Source organism: Carcharhinus amblyrhynchos, chromosome 30, assembly GCF_965287045.1.
Source record: "Carcharhinus amblyrhynchos chromosome 30, sCarAmb.v2.hapA, whole genome shotgun sequence".
In the NCBI taxonomy this organism is placed as follows: Eukaryota; Metazoa; Chordata; class Chondrichthyes; order Carcharhiniformes; family Carcharhinidae; genus Carcharhinus; species Carcharhinus amblyrhynchos.
Window position 1 is genome coordinate 1259043 of NC_137353.1, and position 22027 is coordinate 1281069.

Below are 22027 nucleotides of genomic sequence, written 5' to 3' on the forward strand. Positions count from 1 at the left end.
GTTGAGCACCGCCTCTCTAGTAACAGTAATGTCATTAAGACCCTCCAGTCCTACCACCTTTCCATCTCTAACACCCGGCAAATTATTCACGTCCTCCTCCGTGAAGACGGAAACAAAAGTTATTCAATACCTTAGCCATATCCCCATCCCCTACCACTAGCTCCCCTTTCTCATCCTCTAAAGGACCAACGTTCACCCTAGCCAGCTTCTTCCTTTTTATATATTTATAAAAACTCTTGCTATCCTTTTTTATATTAAGCGCTAGCCCAGCTTCATAGTTTCTCCTACCCTTCTTTATCAACTTCTTTGTCAATCTTTGTTGACATTTAAACCTCTCCCAATCCTCTTCTCGCCCACTACTCTTAGCTACTCTAAATTCCTCTGCTTTTAATTTAACACTTTCCTTCACCTCCTTCATTATCCATGGCTGATTACCTCTCCTCCTACGGTCCTTTTTGACCATCGGAATAAATTTCTGCTGAGCACCAAGAAAGATCTCCTTAAAGATCCTCTGCTCCTCAGCAGACCCTCCCTCCAACGCGCTCCCCCAGTCAACATTCACCAATTCTTCTCCCATCATACTGTATTCCCCTCTATTCAAACAAAGGACGTGTGTCCAGGAACCCACTTTCTCCTCCACCATCTGCACCAGAAACTCCTCCATACAATGATCACTCTCTCCAAGAGGATCCTTCACCGCAAGGTCCCTAATTCTACCCGCCTTATTACATAGCACCAGATCCAAGATAGCTCGCTCCCTCGTCGGCTCCAACACACACTGTTCAAGGAAATTATCCCGGCAGCGTTCCAAGAACTCCTCCTCGAGCTCAATGCGTCCAACATGGGTCGACCAGTCAATATGCAGATTGAAATCCCCCATAACTACGGCCGTCCCATTCCTGCACACCGCACTTATTTGCACGTTAACAGCCCGCCCCACCTCCAGATCATTATTCGGGGGCCTATAGATGACACCCTTGGAAAATGAAAAATTAATTCAACAAATTGGGAATAAAAAGCCAGTTTCAATATAACAAAACTACTGAAAACCCAAACAGAATTTTCCAGTCCTGTTTGCTGCTGCCAGCAAGAATGGAGAATTCAGCACTCAGCCAAATCTCCCTTCACAGCAGCAAGACTGGAGAATCCCAGCTACAGGTGAGGTGAGACAACCCCAGCCCCCATCTGGTCCACATATTTCCCTCCTGGAGGAAAACCAGTCTTTATTGAGTCTGACTAAATGTGACTGTCAAACCACAGCAATGTGGCTCACTCCAAACTGCTCTTTGAAATTGTCTCTCCAGCAATAGATTCTGGCACAAATTCTGTTAAATTTTAAATTGCTTATACAGTGCACTTAACATAAAGTTCCCTTGGGATTTTATATCAAATACACTTGGATACTGAGCCACAAAAGGATATATGGCGTAGATGAACAAAAGGTTGATTGAGGAGGTAGGTTTTTGAGGAGTAATTTAGAATCAAGAGTTTGGGAATTTGAGAAGCCAAATAAGGTGGTCAAATGTGCTGTTTAACAAATTATTTATAAGATGATGATGAGATTTAATCCTTGGTGAGTGCAAAGACTTCAGTGAGGTGTACTATTTATAAGCTCCTTTGTACGTAACTTTACAACATTTAGCAAAGTTTGTGTGCATGGACCATCTCACCTCATGACCTCTAACCCAATTTGTAACCCTTGATCAATGGGACCTTGTAGCCCCCACAACAATCTAACCTCCATTTCTATCCCCAACAGAAGTTCATCAAAACACTCTCTAGGCCCAAGACTATTGGCCAGAACAATCGGCTTTGGTGTCCTGTCCAACAGCTGAACCTTGACCAGAGGTTCTGGCCATCTTCCTGACTAATCAACATTATAGTTTTGAGATCTTTACTGCTAAGCTGGACTCTCTCAAGCCACAATGTATCCCTGTTATAACTTTGTGGAGAAGGGTTTTGACAGATGAGTTGAGATTTGGATATAATTGTTACCATGGTAATCTCTTGATTAAGAGTGGCATGGTGACACAGTGGTTAGCACTGCTGCCTCACAGGGACCTGTGTTTGATTCCCAGCTTGGGTCACTGCCTGTGTGGAATTTGCATGTTTTCCCAGTGGGTTTCCTCCAGGTGCTCCAGTTTCCTCTCTCTCAAGCCATGCCAAGTTGATCCTAGTGTCAGAGGCATGAGCAAGGTAAATAGGTTACAGGAGTAGGGCTTGGATGGGATTTGTTTGGTGCAGACTGGAGGGGCTGAATGGCCTCCTTCAGTACTGTAGAGATTCTATGGATGCTGAAGTCTATTTGGAACCTCATTCTCAGGGTCAAATAGGATACCAAGGTCGTGTTTGGATTGTTGGGGCAAACAGACAGTGCCCGAGGCTGGGATCGAACCCGGGTCCCCGGCACTGAGAGGCAGCAGCGCTAACCGCTGGGCCACGCTGATTGACGGCCGCGCGCCTGCCATTCAAAGCTGGAGGGGGCGGTTAGAACGCGCCAATCAGCAGGGGCCAGGGGCGGGGAATGTTCAGGACAAAGGAGGCGCGTCACAGCTGATTGATGCAGCTGTAAATCAATAGGGAGGCGGTTCTGGAACCCAGCCGCCAATCGCGACCGTTAGGGGCGGAACGTTGGGCGCGAAGAGGGATGATGGACGGAGGGCTAGACCAATCAGAGATGGGCGAGGTGGCGGTTTAGCCAATGGGCTCGGGCGGTGTGGGCGGGCCAGGCGGCGGTATTTATTTGAAATTCTCGCGAGAGGCCAGCCATGTTCTTTCAGCAGAGGGAGAGAGCGAGCAGCGAGCGGACAGAGCGCAGGAGCCCCCAGCTGAGAGCGGCCCGACTGTACCATCACCCGCAGCCTGACAACACCATGAGCGAGGCCGAGACAGAGCAGCAACCCGAGCAACAACAGCAGCAACAGCCAGACAAACCCAAATCCCCTGGGGAGAAGAAAGTCATCGGTGGGTGAGGCCGGCGGGGGCCGGGAGAAGGGGCACTGTGGGCGGGCAGAGGAGGACAAGGCGAGCCCGCGGCTTCCTCACCGGCCTCCGGGAGGCTCGATCCCCCGCTCCGCCGGCCTGGCCGCTCTCACCAACGGCCGCGGGCGTCGAGCTCTCGCGGATTCGAAAAGTAACGGCCGCCCCCCCGGGGGGGAGGGGGGGGGCTCTCGGGATGGAGGAAGCGGGATCGGCGCCCGCCCGAGGGAAATGCGGCGGGAACCCGGCTCCCCCCCCCCCCCCCCCCACGCCTCGCCCGCCCCCGGGGGCGATCCCATTGTGCCCGGCCCGAGCGGGATCCCCGCGGCCACGTGTAGCTGCCTGTCCCCGGCCCCGGGGCCTGTCCGGCCGGCCGGCCACATGTCGGCAGCGTGCCGGGGGGTGGCCTGGGCCCGAGGCCGCCCGGAGCTTTGGAACCCGCGCTCGGGACCCGCCTCAAACTCAAACCGCCGCCCGGGAGACGTTGGCGGTGTGGAATGTGGTTCAAACGGCCCGAGTGGAATCCCGGAGCCCCCGGCTGCTAACCGCCTCCCCGGGCCCGAGCTGACAGACAGCTTAATCCGCATGGCGGTGCGTTCTTCCTCCTCTCCCTCTTTATCCTGTGACAGCTCCGGCACTCTAATCTGGATTGTGCAGCTTTGTTGACATGGCAATGTGCCAGCAACATTTCACTGGACACTCCAACTTGGCCAAGAACAAAGCACAGGACTCAGTGTGTTCCCCATGCTGTCAGAGGGCAGCTCCCCTTCCTCTCCTGGGGCTGCCATCCATGCCACAAAGTTTCAGGCACTCCTGGGGCTGTTCAGGCTCTAGTTCCAACTATCTCAGTCTAATTTCTTATCAGATAAAAATGCCCAGGGATTTTGGTACCACCCAGCTTGATAGAGGATTTTCAATGTGTTGAGTGGCCCTTTCTGCCAAATGGATATTGCCGGTGTCCTGGCCATCTCCACTTTGAATAAACACCACCACCACTTTGGGTTACATGAGGGGCAGTTTAATTGTTTGCTGACATGTGGGAAGTTCACGTGGAACAAGCAGCCAAATCATGTGATGTGACTGAATTAAACCAAAATAACAAGTTATTATGACAAGTCAATTGACTTGGCGCTCTCTCTGCTGAGCTCAGTAAGCCCTTTACACCAGTACTGATGTCATCTACTGTCACTCTTGTACTGAAATGAAATGAGCTGTCCAATTGAATGACCATGGATAAGTCTGACATTTAGTTCATTTTAGGCATTTTGATTTGTTAAATTAGTTAATGGTGTTTCAAACTAGTCAAGTCTGGTTTAGTAGTCTATGCTTGTGTGGATTGTTTGGCTGAATAAGGTGTTCAAATAGATCAGCAATGATATTGAATGGAGGGACAGGCTCAGGGCTGCTTTTGTTATGCTTTGAGGAATAATTAAGAAAACATTTTGTGTTTTAAATGTTTCTGTGGCTTTTTATAAGAACATTGATTTGTGATTCCATTTTGAAATGACAGTTATGGAGGTGTGTTCTTGCCCATTGTTCCATGCAGCTATCCCTTATCCAGAATCTGTCCTGGTGAATTTGAGGTCGTGTGGTGATTTACCAGTTGTCCTTAGCAGCAAATTGCTGCATGTGTGGTTTGGCGTTTTGTAGCAATGTTATTGCTTTAGTTCCTAAACTAGATGTTCATTGAAAGTTTAAGATTATGTATCAAAATCGTCACTCATTGGAACCCATATTTTTCTCTTCAGCAACAAAAGTTCTTGGAACAGTAAAGTGGTTCAATGTACGAAATGGCTACGGATTTATCAACAGGTCAGTGAACAGTCCATGTGTACTATTTACAGCCCAGGAGGCTTTTGTCATTACCATTTTCAATGCTTGAAACTTATACATAGAATTGTGTAAAATTATTAAGTCAGTTTGTGAAATGTTGAGTTAAATTATTGAATAAATTGCTCTCTGGATGTGATTGGTGCAAATATGTGAAGTATAACTCTTTTTGCTTTGTAGGAATGATACAAAGGAAGATGTATTTGTACATCAGGTGAGTGTACATTTTAAGAAATGCATGTATACTATTGGTAGAAGTCCCTATAAACTGCTGTTGGAACTGTTATAATCCTTTGTTAGTATAAACATATCAATCAGCAATGTTTCTGGTAGATGTGCAATATTCTGGACAGTTATGTCAGCAAATATGTTGAACTAATTAATAGGATTTGTAATTGGTGTCTTTCACAATCTCATGATTTAGGAGTGCGTTATTTGCCCACTGTCATTCACTTGGTTTATGGCTGTTCTGTATCTCCATTTCAGTTATTTTGCTTTCCCTAATATCCTTTCATGCCTTTCAAACAGCAAATTACTCTAGATGCTGGAATCCTAAATAAAACCAAAAAATGCTGGGAATACCAGTATGGAAATCCTGTTCAACCAATTTATTGGAGTTTTTGAAAAAGCAACATGTGCTGTGAATAAAGAAGCCATTTCCAGAAGGCATTTGATAAAGTACCACATAAAGGGTTCATGGGAAATAGCAGTTCATGGTGTAGGGGTATAATTGTCTACCTAACAGGAAAGATGGCATAAATGGTCTCTTTCTAGTTGGCAAGATGTAATGCATGGTCTGCTGTAGGGATCAGTCCTGGGACCTCAATGTTACAAGTCCTATATGACTTTGGTGAAGAGGCCAAAGTATGGTTACCAAATTTACTTATGGCAAAGGTAGGTGGGATAGTAAGTTGTGAAGAACGCATAAAGAGGTGACTAGGGGATATAGGTAGGTTTAACATAACATAAGAAATAGCAGCAGGAGTAGGCCATCTGGCCCCTTGAGCCTGCCCTGCCATTCAATAAGATCATGGCTGATTTGTTGTGGCTCAGCTCCACATTCCCACCCTCTCCCCACAACCCTTAATCCCCTCTCTTATCAAAAACCCATCAACCCGTGTCTTAAAAACATTTAGCAAGGATCTGTCAAATGGCGTATAATGTGACATTGTGCATTTTGGCAGGAAGAGTAAAAAGCGTATTATCTAAACGGGTGAGAGAATGTAGAGGGGTCTGCGTATCTTTGTGCATGAACTGCAAAAGGTTGCTATGTAGGTAAGGCAGAAGTAGATAAGCAAGGTTTATGGAGATTGGGCAGGAATGTGGAGTTGAGATTATAATCTGATTAGTTGTGATTTTACGGTTCGACAACAGGTTCGAGGGGCTGGTCAGCTGGCCTACTCCATCCAATCCTTGTGTCTGGCAGCATCTTGGAGGGTGTGTTTCAGGCTGGTGACCTTTCTTCAGCAGTTAGTACCACCAAATTATCGGTGACCTGAAATATTTATCTCTCCATAGGTATTGCTAGATCTGAGTATTTCCAAAATATAACCTTTTTAGTTTTTCAATTAGAAATCCTTCCTGATGTCATACCCAAACGCCAGAATAAAACTGGTTCTGAGGGGCTAGGGCTGGCTTATAACAGAAGCTGGAGCTAATCTGGACAGCAAATGACATGCAGGCTTTTGTAGTCTGCTCCTGTGATTACTGGACCTATTCAACTTAAGTACTCTACATGTTTATCATACATATGGTTACAGTATAGCCCCTTAATGTTTGTGATTTTTCTAAAGGGATGAGAACACGTGTTTCTGAGCACTGGTTAGATTTCTAAAAAGAGCAGGATAATGTTCTTTACCATACGTGCAAGAAGGAAAATGGGTAGGTGGAAAATTCCACAATAGTGGCTTGATTATTGCGCAGTGAGACATGGTTAAGCTTTAGGTATTAGCTATGATGGATTGCTACAGTAGTTTTTCTGATGTGCAAAGCAAGGGCAAGATTACCAGTGGAATGGTTGTTGTTAAAATTTGGAGACAATGGGTAATAACCAAGGTGGTGGTCTTCAAGGCAGATGTGAGCTTTATAAAGCAGGAATGTGAAATTTTTAGACGCAGTCTCAGGTAATGTTGAGTTCAGTGCATGTTACATCTTGGTGAGGAAAGATACTGGGGACATTGAATCCCTACTGCAAAGAAGATGCTGTTGAGCCTGCACTGCCCTGCCCTGCCAACAGACCCACCTGAGCCCTATCCCACGTATTTAGTTGGCTAATTCCCCAGACACTAAGAGACAATTTAGCATGGCCAATCCACTTAACCTGCACATCTTTGAACTGTGGGTGTTGAGATGCTGGCATTTAACTGGGATAGATGCAGTAAGTAGCCTCTCAACATGAGGTTACAGTTCAACAGATTTATTTGGTAGAACAAGCTTTCGGAGCACTGCTCCTTCATCAGGTGAGTGAAGGGATGGGGCTCCAAATGCCCATGCTAGCAAATAACCTGTTGGACTTTAACCTGGTGTTGAGACTTCTTAACTGGATCTCTTAGACTATTTGGTGGGGGGGACCTGGAGGGGAAACATGGAGAGAACGTGCAAACTCCACACAGTCACCTGAGGCTAGAATTGAAACTGGGTCCTTGGAGCTGAGAGGCAGCTTCCTTGTGGGCAAAGGTTATTTGGTTATCAACATGCAAATATCTAGTACCACCAGAATTGCTTCCATCCAGTAACGTCTTGCATAATTCCAAGATTTTTTTCTCTTTGATTTCACTTGTCTTGATTGAAAAATTATTATTTCCAGGGTACGTAATTTCTTTCACAACTTTGTACTCATGTCTCCTTTAATTTAGCATATTTCTGATTTACCTTTTTCATACTCTGTCCAAGAACTAAGTACTGAAATTTGTAATTTGATAGCAGAAGACAAAATAGTAGATGCATTTCAGTTTTTCTTTTGCTCTGACCTAAACTATTTCAAAAATATAAGAACATAAGAAATAGAAGCAGGAGTAGGCCATCTAGCCCTTCAAGCCTGCCCTGCCATTCGGTAAGATCATGGTTGATCTGAAGTGGATCAGTTCCACTTGCCAGCTTTCTCCCCATAACCCTTAATTCCTTTTGTCTATCAGAAATCTATCTACCTGTGACTCAAACGTATTCAGCAAGGTAGCCTCCACCACTTCAATGGGCAGAGAATTCCAGAGATTCACCACCCGTTGAGTGAAGAAGTTCCTCCTCAACTCCATTCTAAACTGCACCTCCCCCCCCCCCCCCCCTTTATTTTGAGACTGTGTCCTCCAGTTCTGCTATCCTTTGAGTGGGAAGAATCTGTCTACCTCTACCCTATCTAGCCCCTTCATTATCTTGTAAGTCTCTAAGATCCCCCCTCAGCCTTCTAAACTCCAACGAGTACAGACCCAGTCTATTCAATCTCTGTTCATAAGCTAACCTCCTAACTCTGGTATCAGCCTGGTGAACCTTCTCTGTACCCCCTCCAAGGCCAATATATCCTTTTGCAAATGCAGGGACCAAAACTGCACACAGTACTCCAGTTGCGGTCTCACCAGTGCCCTGTACAATTGCAGCAAGACCTCCCTGCTTTTATATCCTATCCCCGTCACGATAAAGGCCAACATTCCATTCGCCTTCTTGATCACCTGCAAGACTGGGTTTTTGCAATACGTGCACAAGGACTCCCAGGTCCCTCTGCACAGTAGCATGCTGCAGCTTTTTGCCCTTTAAATAATAATTTCTCCTACTATTATTTCTACCAAAGTGGATAACCTCACATTTGTTAACGTTATGCTCCATCTGCCAGGCCCTCACCCATTCACTCAGCCTATTCAGACCTCTCTGCAGACTTTCCGTACCTTCTACGCAAATTGCTTTTCCACTCATCTTCGTGTCATCAGCAAATTTTGTTACCCTACATTCAGCCCATCTCCTAAAATAAAAAGTTAAGTGTATAAATCTCTCCAAATTAACATGTGGTCACTTAGGCACTAGGAGAAGGACGTGGCATGACCTCCTGCTGTGGTTTTTTTTCCCCATCATCGGGTCAGGAAATTGATTGCATGCATTATCACGCGGCGTAGAAATTGCTTTTCTGGCTCTGTTGTGAATTCGTTGTACCTTTGCACTTGTTGACGAGTAATCCAGAAACTGTTATATTTCTGGTCAGGAGTGATTTGCTGGAACAACAGGAATGAATGCAGTGTTGATTCATGTATAATTTTCCTTGGGTCAGTTAAGCATTCCTGGGGAGAAAATGCTCCAGTTTTGTATTGGTCTTAGTGATCCCATATAGTTTTGAAATTTGACTGGATATATAAGATCTCCATCTCTACTGCACTTGTGGTCATTTAAAAATTTGACTGGCAACTTAGTTCAGTGCTAATGTCATCTTGGTGTCTTTGGAATGTTAACGTGTAGAAATTTGACATTTTTTGGTTGGAGGAACCATTTCAAATGGATTAATCCACAGACTCTAAATTATAGAACTGTGTACATGTGTGGAGCTCAGCAGTGTGTTAATGAAATTGTCTAAAGTTTAGTCAAGGCATTCCGGTGTAGTTAACATGGATATGATTGTTCAAGCTTCTTTCCTTCACCAGATATGAGTGGCACAGTGCCAGCAACTTGGGTTCAGTTCCAAGCTTGCGTCACTGTCTGTGTGGAGGTTGCATGTTCTCCCCGTGTCTGCATGAGCTTCCTCCCATAATCTGAAAGACGTGCTGGTTAGGTCCATTGGCCATGCCAAATTCTTCCTCGGTGTACCCAAAACGGGTGTTGGAGTCTGACGACTAGGGGATTTTCACAGTAACTTCATTGCAGTATTAATGTCAGCCTATTTGTGACATTAATAAATAAACTTGAAGTTAAACCTACTTGTTCAGTATCATGCCTTTGACTACAGCATTTTACAACACCTCTGTGCTCTTCATAGACTGGATAGCATCTATTGGAAGGTGTTTAAGATGTCTTCACTGCCTGCCTACTCACTGAGCAGCTGCTGATTATTTCAGCACTTTTTCCTCCTGCTGTTTACTGGCCTGATTCTGTGAGAATGTCACTGACGTGCTGTTTGGCGTGTGGTATTTCTGACATTGCCAATAAGCAGGATGGTCAGTAGTGTTTAACCTTTGCCATTGATAACCAGTGCATCTGATACTCCTTTTGAGAGCTCTCTGAGCTCTGGGAGTCCAAAGACCCACATTTGAGAACCATTGCTTTAAATAATCCTGCCCCATACTATATGCATCTAGGTTGAAGGCTTTATAAATTGTCTAGGTGGAAGATTTACTTCATTTAAAGTTATTAGGGTAAGTTCAGTGCATTTTGAGAAGGAAGGGTATTCAAGGGTGGCTTTTTTTGAGTTTGGGAGGCTGATAAGTGAGTAAACTGCCGTGACAGATTGGAAACTACAGGTGAGAGGAAGGTTTTAAAACATTTTAGTTTATTTAGGGGTACAGGAAGTATTGGAAGAGTCTCCAGTGAAAAGCAGGTCATGTCGGTAGCAAATGGAGGCTTGGCATTCTTCTGGCTGGTAATTGTTATTGGAACCATGTGCTCATGAATCCAGGCGTAAGTTCCTATATTTGGATTGTACAGAACTTGGTTACTGTTGACAACTGTTGATCTAGTTAATTTAGTCAGTCACTTTTTCAAGTGTGATGCTTACCTGCTCTTTGTTTAGTGTTGAAACGCCAATCACGGCAGTTATGTACTGTTGGAGCACGTACACTGAGGAATACCTAGGTGCTGAGAGATCTTGCCAAGTTAAGGAGATGGGTTGCACTTGGATTTTAATGCCATACATTGCTCTGTGAATTTCATTGATTGCTGTAGAGAAAGTGTTAATGTTTCGACTTGATGACTTCAGAGCTCTTTTCTTTGCATGCACTGAAGCATTCCAAAGCTCTTTCTCGCATCTTGAGTAAGAAATACTATTTTTCTCTAAATAGGTGGCAGTTATGGGAAATGTAATATAGTATGTTCCTTAAAGGCTGTAAATATAAAGGAAATGATTTTAAATCTTACTGTGATGCTACATTCTTCACAGACTGCCATAAAGAAGAATAACCCACGGAAATACCTACGTAGTGTTGGAGACGGTGAAACTGTGGAGTTTGACGTGGTGGAAGGTGAAAAGGTACTGAATACTTTAGTTCAGATGGTGCAGGATGTTATACTAAACAGCCAAGTTTGAAATTTTCTGGGTCTGCTCAACCTTTGGGGTTTTTTGTGTTACTAACAAGTTTCTAATTCTCTTAAATTAGATCTGTTCAGGTAGGATTTTGTAACATTGAGTTCTGACAAATATAAATAAAATTAATGACATGTTCTCAACCTGATTTTTGATTTTTTTTTGCCTATGTATACTTTTAAATTTTGTTTTGGGTTGAATATAATACTTCTGTTTTTGTAGGGTGCAGAGGCGGCAAACGTAACTGGTCCAGGTGGAGTTCCAGTCCAAGGAAGCCGATATGCTGCGGACCGAAATCGTTACCGTCGCTACAACCCTCGCCGCCGAGGGCCACCACGTAATGTAAATATAGGCATTAGGCTTATAGTTATTGCCATTAACATACTGATTTGAGGGCAGCTAGGTAACAATGTTGCTTTGTATAAGTTTCTCCAGTGGAACTAAATAACATCAGCTGCAAGGCACTACTGAAGATAGCTACATATGTGCAATTAACATATGGATAAATTAATAGCATTGGTTGTTGCTTTAGGTATAACTGATCATAAAATCTGGGAATCCTCATCTTGTTCTCTAACCTATACAACTGAAATCCAGGAATCAAAGGAATATGGGCATGGTGTTCTAAATTACCAAAACGTTGTTAGTTGGAGCGATGGAGAGGGGGTGGTGGTTTTACTAAATTTTACTGTGGTAATAATTTGAAGGGTGCTTTGTACTGTTCACATTTTATATTAGGTAAAAAAGGCTTCATTAGACACTTGGTTAAACTGGTTTGACATTGTTCAAAACTTGCATTCCATCCATTGAGCATGATGTTGAAATCTAAATTCTTTCATGGAACGTGGATGGCACTAGCTAAGCCAGTGTTTGTTACTTGTCCTCAATTGCGATTCAACTGAGTGAATTGCTAGACCATTTCAGAGGGCAGAGAGTTAACCACGTTACCGTGAATCTGGAGTAAATGTAGGCCAGACCAGGTAAAGATGGCAGATTTTCTACCCTCAAAACACTCGTGAACCAAGCGGGTTTTATCTGCAATAGATAGTCTCGGTAATGTTGTCATGAAAGTAACTTAAATTTCACCATTTGTCCTGATGGAATCTGAGCACGTCCCCAGGGCTTGAACCTTTGATTACAAGTTCAATGACATTATCACTACACCACTCTCTCCCCCCCGGTCTACGTTAAAGAAAATCTACCTTTTATCTGTGCATCTTGTCTGCAGATTTACTGGTTGTGCTCAGGTTGTATTAGTCGTTAATTAAGGACTAAAAATAATACATGGTTTCCATGATTTTAATTTAGTACCAACAGAACATTGAAGGTGGAGAGAAAGGAGATGGAGCAGAAACAGCAACAGATGGAGAAAACCAGGAATATCAAAATCAACAGCATCGTCCTCCATACAGAAGACAGCGTTATCCACCCTACTTTGTTCGTCGCCGCTATGGTCGCCGTCCACAATATAGCAACCAGCCTCAGGGAGAAATTACTGAGGTAGCATCCAGACAAGTTGTAGAGATTGCTTTTTGCAAATTTGGTCAATTGGTTTATTAAAGTATTGGCAGTTTTCCAAATGGTGATAAAGGTTTAGTGACTTTGCACCTATTACTACTTATCAGGAACAATAGAAGAATCCTTGAACTGCCAGATACTAGCTAGCATTCATCTGATCAGAGGGAGCTAATAACTGACGAGGAAAACTTTTTGATCTAATCCAACTGAGCTAGTGACTATAGCCTCCCCTTTTCTGTCCTGTATCATGTATTGTTTCTGGAACAGTTCCACGTTTTTGTCTTCATCAGTTTCATATATTGAACTTCGTCTTAAGACTAAAAAACAAGAAGTATAGAAACAGAAGATAGCAGGAGGAGGCCATTTGGCCCTTTTGAGCCTGCTCCACCATTCATTATGATCACAGCTAATCATCCAACTCAGTAGCCTAATCCTGTTTTTTCTCCCATAACTTTTGATCCTGCTTGCCCCAAGTGCTATATGTAGCCACCTCTTGAATACGTTCAATGTTTCGGCATCACTACTTCCTGTGGAAATGAATTCTGCAGACTCGCCACTCTTTGGGTGAAGAAATGTCTCCTCATCTCCATCCTAAGTGGTCTACCCTGAATCCTCAGACTGTGACCCTGGTTCTGGATTCCCCCACCACTGACAATACCCTCCCTGCATCTACCCTGTCTAGATCTGTTAGAAATTTGTACGTTTCTGAGATCGCCCTCATCGTCTGCACTCCAGCAAAAACAATCCTAACTTAGTCAGTCTCTCATATCAGTCCGCCATCCCCAGAATCAGCCTGGTAAACCTTCGCTGCACTCGCTCGAGTGCAGGAACATCTTTCTCAGAAAAGGAGACCAAAACTGCACACAATACTCTAGGTGTGGCCTCACCAAGGCCCTGTATAGTTGCAACAACACATCCCTGCTCCTGTACTTAAAACCTCTTGCAATGAAGATCAACATGCCATTTGCCATCTTTACCATCTGTTGCACCTGCATGCTTACTTCAGTGATGTCTCCATTGTAGCCCTTGTTCACGTTGAGTGTTGTATGATGCAGGTCAATTCCTTTTTGGTCAATTCTAGTGTGACTTCAATCAGCTGCTGTAATTATTTAACGCTAACTTGCAGGTGGAAGTCATTATGTAACAATAAGCATATATACATTTGGCCTTTTGGAACGAAGGGGACATGTTAGATGGCCAATATCTTTTCCCAACGGTGGGGGAGTCCAAAACTAGAGACATTGATTTAAAGTGAGATACAAAAGGGTGGAGGGGGCAATTTTTTTCTGAGGGTGGTGAGTGTCTGCAACAAACTACTAGAGGTAGTAGTAGAGGCGGGTTCAATTTTTTCTTCTAAAAAGCATTCAGACAAGTAAGATGGCTATTGAGGGATATGGGCCAAGCATGGGCAATTGACACTAGCTTAGTCACTTTAAAAAGGTGGCATGGATTAGTTGGGCCGAAGGGCCTGTTTCCATGCTGTAAACCTCTGATTCTTATGTTACTGTTCTAATCGTTTATTCTTTTTTGCTCTAAAAGGGTGGTGAAATAAATGAAAACCAAGTTGCTGGGGAAGAAGGTGGTAAACCCAACAGAGGACAAAATCGTTTTAGGGGCTACCGTCCACGCTACCGCAGGTATGCTGCAGCTTTCCTGTGGAAACCAAGATCCAAACATTAGCCTTGCCAAGTGTCTTGTAACTATTGAGCTAGAGCTTTTTTGCATGATTCCTTAATGAGAATCTGTTCAGAACTGGATAGATTCAGAGCATATCTAGCAACTTAAAAACTGGGCATCCATGAGGTGCTGTGGCTGTAACCTTGTGGCCCAGCATATCCCTGTAACAGCCATTATGTTCAAGCCAAGGGACCAACACGAGTTCGGTGAAGAATGCAAGGTGGCATTTTTGATTTATTCTTGCACTCAGCCTTTATTACCTACTCCTATATTGCCCTTGAGCTGCACAGTTTGCTAGACTGTTTTGGAGGGCAGTTAAGAGACAACCACTGCTGTGCATCTGGAGTCGTGTAGGTCAAACCAGATACGGTTCATTAAATTTAGCAAACCAAGATGGGTTTTTACAATTGATGATCTCATGATCACTGTTACTGGAATTGATTCTACACTTCGTTGACTTGCACACTTGCTATGGTGGGATTTTAAACCCATGTTGCCAAGGCCTTGGACTGGCCTTTTTGGATTACTAGTCCACTGGTATTACCATTACATCACTATCCCCTCAAGAGCAATAAAAGGCATATCTAAAAATGAAGTATCAAGCCAAATCAAACAAGTGGAAGGTATCTTTACAAATATCATTCTCATTGATGGGGAGCCAAACACATTAGTACTGAGGCATTTGCAGCCATTTTAGCCATAAATGCTGAGTGGATGATCTCCATCTCTGGAGGTGCTTGGGCACCAAGTGCCAATTTTTGATGCGTTCCATATTGTACCAGAAGCGGCTGAAGACATTGGGTACGGCAAAGGTTATTGGCCTTACCAATTCCCTGGCAACAGGAGACTTGTGCTCCAGAACTAGCCACATCTCTAGCCAGGCTATTCCTGTACAGTGCTCAGTTTGGTTGCAGACAGGGCCATCTCTCATCGTAGCCTTGGTCTAACCATGGACAAAAGATCTGAGGTGAGGCTACTCTGCATCAAGGCAGCATTTGGCAAAGTGTGACATTTGTAATGAAATGAATGAACTAATTGCACAGATATAAACAGGTGTAATACAATTGGGATTATGGTGACATGGTGCAGATGACTAGGGATGGGGATTGAATCTCCAGGGTATTCAATATTTAGGAAAGACAGGCATAAAGGAAAAGGTGGTGGAGTGGCACTGCTGGTTAAAGAGGAAATTAACACAATAGTGAGAAAGGATATTATCTCTGACATGGAGTCTGGATACAGTTGAGAAATATCAGAAGGCAAAAATATCAGTGGGTGTAGACCCTCCCAAACTGCAGTGGTGAAGTTGGAAATGGCATTAAACAAGAAATTAGAGGTGCATGTGATCAGGGAATATCGGTGATCATGGGTGATTTTAAGTTGCACATAGATTGGGCAAATCAAATTAGCCACAGTGCCGTAGAGGAAGAGTTCTTGGAGTGTATATGAGATGGTTTTCTTGACCAATATGTGGAGGAACCAATTTAGACTGGGTACTGTGTAATGAGAAGGGAATCATTGCCAATCTAGCTGTACGAGACCCCTTGGGGATGAGCGACCAGAACATGGTAGAATTTTTTATCAAGATGGAGAGTGAAGTAGTTGATTTGGAGACCAGGGTGCTGCATCTTAATAAAGGAAACTGGGGATGTGAGGCATGAGTTGACCTTGATAGATTGGGGAAAGATACTTAAAGGGATGCCAGTGAATAGATGATGGCAAACATTCGAGGAACACATGGGGGAACTGCAGCAACTGTTTATTCCTGTCTGGCACAAAAGGAAGTATACACATTGGCCAAGAAAAATAGTAAGTCTGAGGATTGGGAGCAGTTTAGAATTTAAGAAGGGAAAATACAGTGTAAAAGCAAGCTTTCAGAGAATGTGAATACTGGCATGAGTTATGTATAGATACATAAAGAGAAAAGTTGATGAAGACAAATGTAGGTCCCCTACAGACTGAAACAGAGGAATATATAATGGGGGACAAAGAAATAGCTGAGCAACTGAATACATTGGTTCTGTCTTCAAGAGGTCACAAATCAGATGCCAGAAATGTTGCAGAGTGCAAGATTTAGTGAGAAGTAAGAACTGAAGAGATCAATATTAGTAGAGAAATGGTATTGGGAAAGTTGATGGGATTGAAGGAGGATAAATCCCCAGGGCTTGATAATCTATATCCCAGAGTACTCAAGGAAGAGGTTCTAGAAATAGTGGATGCATTGTCAGTCATCTTCCAGGATTCTATAGACTCTGGAACAGTCCCTGCAGATTGGAGGGTAGCGAATGTACTCCAATATTCAAAAGGGAGGTGGAGAGAAAATGGGATTTTAGACCAGTAAGTTTAACATCAGTACATAGAACACTACAGCGCAGAACAGGCCCTTCGGCCCACGATGTTGCGCCGACCAGTTTAAAAAAAAAACAATGACCCACTAACCTAAACCAATCCCTTTTCGTCCATAAACCTATCCACGGATCTCTTAAACGCCCCCAAACTAGGCGTATTTACAACTGCAGCAGGCAGGGCATTCCAATCCCTTACCACCCTCTGGGTAAAGAACCTACCCCTGACATCCGTCCTATAACTACCCCCCCCCCCTTAATTTAAAGCCATGCCCCCTCGTGCTAGCTTTCTCCATCCGAGGAAAAAGGCTATCACTATCCACCCTATCTAAACCTCTAATCATCTTATATGTTTCAGTAAGATCCCCTCTTAGCCGCCGCCTTTCTAGCGAGAGGAAAATTCTCAAATCCATAATAAAGGACTTTATAGCGGAGCATTTAGAAAGCAGGTGGCAGGATCAGACAGTCAGCATGGATTTGTGAAGGAGAAATCATGCTTGACAAATGTTAGAAATCATTGAAGACATAACTGGTAAAGTTGACAAGGAGGAAACAGTAAATGTGGTATATTTGTACTTTCAAAGTATTTGACATAGTCTGGCACGAGAGATTATTGAGCAAGATTAAAGCGCATGGGATTGGGGGAAGTGTATTAAGATGGATAAAAAACTGGTTGGTAGAAAGGAAACAGTAGGAATTAATGGATGCTTTTCAAATTAGCAGGCAGTAGCTAGTGGGGTGCCGCAAGGATTGGTACTGGGACCCCAGCTATTCACAGTATATATTAATGATGTAGATGAGGGAACAAAATGTAACCTCTCAAAGTTTGCAGATGATACCAAGTTGGATGGGAGGGTGAACTATAATGAGGGTGCAGAGATCCTTCAGAACGATCTGGATAGATTGGGTGAGTGGGCTAATCAATGGCAGATGCAGTATAATTTGGATAAATGTGAGGTTATTCACTTTGGAAGTAAAAACAAGAAGGCAGATTACTACTTGAATGGTTGTAAATTTGGAGACGGACGTAAGCATGCAGTTGCAGCAGGTGGTAAAGAAGGCAAATGGCATGTTGGCCTTCATTGCGAGAGCTTTTGAGTACAGGAGCAGGGATGTGTTGCAACTGTACAGGGCCTTGGTGAGGCCTCACTTAGAGTATTGTGTGCAGTTTTGGTCTCTCTCTTTGAGGAAGGATGCTCTTGATCTTGAGGGAGTGCAATGAAGATTTACCAGGCTCATTCTAGGGATGGTGGGACTGATGCATGGGGAGAGTTTGACTAGGTTAGGATTGTTTTTGTTGGAGTTCAGACCAGTGAGGGGGGAATCTCCTGAAGATGTTTAAAATTCTAACAGGTCTAGACAGGTGCACCAAGTGGGGGAGTCCAGAACCAGGGGTCAGTCTGAGGATTCAGGGTAGACTATTTAGAACGGAGATGAGACTTTCTTCATCCAAAGAGTGGTGAGCCTGTGGAATTCATTACCACAAGAAGTAGTTGATGCCAAAACATTTAATGTATTCAAGAGGCAGCTAGACATAGCATTTGGGGTGAATGGGATCAAAGGTTATGGGAGAAAAAGCAGGATTAGGCTATTGAGTTGGATGATCAGCTGTGATCATAATGGTGAAGCAGATTCGAAGAGCCAAATGGCCTCCTTCTGCTCCTATCTTCTATGCTCCCATAAAGGAGCCCTAACTGAAGTCAGTGAGAATTGGAAAAAAATTTCCAACTAGAGAATCTAATCTTTTCTTGATTGCGTTACCATTGCTCAGTTGCCCACTATTGACATTTTTGAGTTTGCCATCAACCAGAATCTGAACTGGACCAATTGTGAATAGCGTGGTTACAAAACCAAGGAAGTGTGACGTCATCCATGAACTTAACATTGACTCACTGCACATTGGCAGCAGTGTAGTATATACAAGATGTGTTACAGCAACTCACCACTTGCTCCAAGCAATCACATTGCTTTAAGCTATCTGTTTTTCTTCACCCACCCCCTGCAATTTGTGTGGGTTTGTTGCTACCTGACTAAGGTTGTGGGCAAATGTCATTTGGCTGCAATTTAAATCTGCACTGATAGCTGAAGAGGGATAGGTTGCCTGGCATTGAGCATTGAAAGCTGCATCTAATGCCATAGTGAAATTAGTTTCAATTAATTGTTTTGCCACAGAGGACCTCCTCGCCCACGTCCACCAAGGGAGGGAAGTAGTGAAGAAGATAAAGAAAACCAAGGGGATGGCCAGCAAGATCAACAGTCGCACCCCAGGCGATTTCGCCGCAACTACAACTATAGGCGTCGTCGACCACAAAACCCTAAACCAAAAGATGGCGAGGAGGTAAGTTCGTGATTAATGTTGGTGCTCACTGGGCTCGGAGGTAAATTTGCTGATAGCTGAAACTGTCTCTGCCACATTCCTATGTTTCCTTGCTCTTAACCAACTGATAAGTGGTTTCTTTCCTGTCTTGCTGTTTCATCTTGTGCTTCAGACCTACCTCTTGTTCACTTCACCCCTCAAACTTCCATCCCAGCCTCGTGCTAGCTGCCAGTCTCGGGTGCTGTCCCTCTCCTTTGAAATCTGCAAATGTTTCATGCTCATGACTTATGCTGTTGCAAACTGTTATTCCATCTTTTCCTCACTCAAATCTGTCCATTTTTGCAAGTGTTTGAGCTTTTTCTGTCATTTTGACTGCTCTGAAATGTCTGACTTGTGACATTATTGGGAGTATTATTCTCCTCTCATAACCCAATTTAGTTTTCCTCTGGTAGTAACCAGAGAATCTTCTACCGTGGCTTTTCTTCCTAACTCCCTCCCTACAGAAGATCTGTCCTGGTCTCCTTGGGTCTCCCATCTATAGATACTCTTCAGGACTATCCAAAAAGGTGACTGGCTCGATGCAAAGTTGCTATCTGTCGTTGAACTGTGCAGTCTATTAGTATGTTCCAGTCATAATGAGCTGACAAAATCTCATTAAAGATTTGCAGACACTGATGCTTTTCTGACTGCTGCAACCCACTCTGTTCCCTCATCCTCAATTCCATCCACTTCACTGTGAATTGTACTGGTGTCCTTATTCACAATGTGTCCTGCTTGACCTTGAGTTCAGCTTCCAACCAAGTCTTCTGCCTATCCTGAAACCCTTTTCATATTTGCTTTGCTTATTGCTCTCTTGAGATTGCCACCCACCTCTTCTATTAATTTTGACGTCAGTGAAAACTAACTAGCGCCCAATCATCCAACTCTCCGACCTCCATTGACTTCCATTTTCCAAACGTCTGTTTTTAGCTTGCTAATCCTTTTGTCCAGCTGTCCCTCTCTTGCCTCCTCTAGACCTAAAACTCGCAAGAGTTTTGCATTCCTCCAGTGTTAGCTTCTTATCCAAACCACACTTCCTCCATTCCACCATTGTTGGATGTGCTGTCTTTGCTTTGGTTTTTTTTTGATCCTGCTCTACCATTCATTTTTATCATGGCTGATCATATTGAATATATTGATCCTGCTTTCCCCTCCATATTCCTTGATCCCTTAGCCCCAAGAGCTGTATCTAATTTCTTCTTAAATCGGACAATGTTTTGGCCTCAGTTGCATTCTGGGCAGTGAATTTCACACATTCACCACCATCTGGGCGAAGGAATTTCTCACCTCAGTCCTATAAGGTTTACCCCTTATCCTCAAACTATGACCCCCTAATTTTACATTCCTCTTTTCTCTTCCCCCCCCCCCCCCAAAAAAAAATTGGGATCATTCTGCTAAACTCCAGTGAATGTAATCCTAACTGACTTAGTCTCTCCTCATATATGACAGACCTGCCATCCCTGATTATCCTTTGCTGTACTTCCTCTATAGCAAGGACACCAAAACTGTGCACACTACTCCAGGTGTGGCCTTACTATCGCCTATACAATTGCCAGAAAGTATCTCTATCCCTATAGTTAAATCATCATCTGCTGAAAGCAAATGTCCCATTTTTATATACCATTTTGTCACCTGATATTGGCATCAAACAACTTGAGATAATGCAACAGGTGTGAGTAAAAGCTCCAGTGATTTAACTAATGCTGTAATCTAAATCGATGACCACGATAATCTTTTGAGGGTAGACAAGTTGTTCCTCGTTATCTGCTATATGTAAACACTTTTTTGATCTTATTTTTAAATCTGCACCTGGTGCAGATTCTCATATAGCCAAGCTTGAGTTGATTGTGTTTAAATCTGTCTTTCAGACCAAGGCACCCGAAACACCAGCTGAGAACATCTCTGCTCCGGAGACCGAGCAGGGCAATGCTGAGTAACACCAGCTCAGCATCTTTTAACATCAACTAAGTAAGTATTTTACTATATGTTTATTGTCCTTGATAGTTGTACCCATGCTGCAATAATTACTCCACATTTGTCTTACAGTTTTGTCATCAAAAGAAGACCATCAAAGTCAAATTCCAGCAATAATAAGAAGTGAGCTTTCGACTGTAATGAAGATCTGCAGTGCTTGCATACAGTTGACCAGATACCAGAACGTTTCACACTAGTAAACCTATGCAGCATGGTTTCTTAACCTTTCCTGGAACTGCTTTTTGGAACTGGCTTAAAACAGATTTTTGTAGATGGTCTATTTTCCTTTTTACTTCAGATGGTTTTTAAGCTTATTTGATATCTGGTCAATTTGAATTTTTGAAATACCAGTTTTTAATTTGTAAGCATTGTACACCTGAAATTTAAGTACAACCGGGCATCTAATAAAGGTCCGAAAGAACACCATTTGATGTCTTAATTTGTAGTATGAGGCTTATGTATGTGGCTATATTTAATAGTATGAGGTCTTGGCAGGATATGGTGCTAAATGGTCTTGTCTTTTGCCATCTATATTGATTAAGTTAAAACTGAGAAGATGTTAAATCTCCAACCAGTTTTTTTTATTTTTGTTTTTGGTTAAATGTTGCTCATCCCTAATTGTCTTCTAAGGCGGTGGTTTTACACTAGTCAACCTATGAGCAGCTTTGTAACAGTTGCCATCCCTGTTGAGGGGGAAAGTTTTGACCCAGTGGCTGAAGAAATGACAGTTCTGCTTTTCAAGCTTCTGTCTCCTCCTGAGTTAGGTTGTTGTGGATTCAAGTCTCACTCAGTTGCATGAAGTAAAAGATTACATGATCCTCCTTTTATTGGGAAAGAATTGAGTGTTGCTGGTGAGTATTCTTAAGATACCCTTCCAAAAGGGACATTTGTGAACCAGGTTTCATGGTCTAGTTTATTCTTGAATGTGTAGACCAAAGTTTGAATCTGAGGGTCAGTGATGGGCCACTGCCACCCTCAACTGCTGTAATCCATATGTAGGTGCAGCCACTAATGTTAGGGATGTCCCAACATTTTGAATGTCATTGTGAAGGAACGGTAGTTTTGTTCCAAGTCAGGGTGGGTAGCTTGGAGAGAACTGTGCAGGTGCAGTTTGTGTTAATGTGCAAAAAAACCTAA

At 43.3% G+C, this 22027-nt stretch overlaps 1 protein-coding gene across 1 annotated transcript; it reads left to right on the forward strand.

Moving 5' to 3' along the window:
* Positions 1-2753: 2753 nt before the first annotated feature.
* ybx1 (Y box binding protein 1) lies at positions 2754-21313 on the forward strand. Its single transcript, XM_080215081.1, is given in 12 exon segments — positions 2754-2814; positions 2817-2850; positions 2852-2964; positions 4728-4791; positions 4990-5023; positions 10877-10966; positions 11243-11362; positions 12329-12520; positions 14078-14175; positions 18733-18898; positions 20785-20884; positions 20963-21313. Coding segments are annotated over 11 exon segments (1026 nt in total). The 5' UTR covers positions 2754-2768; the 3' UTR covers positions 20854-20884; positions 20963-21313.
* Positions 21314-22027: the final 714 nt, after the last annotated feature.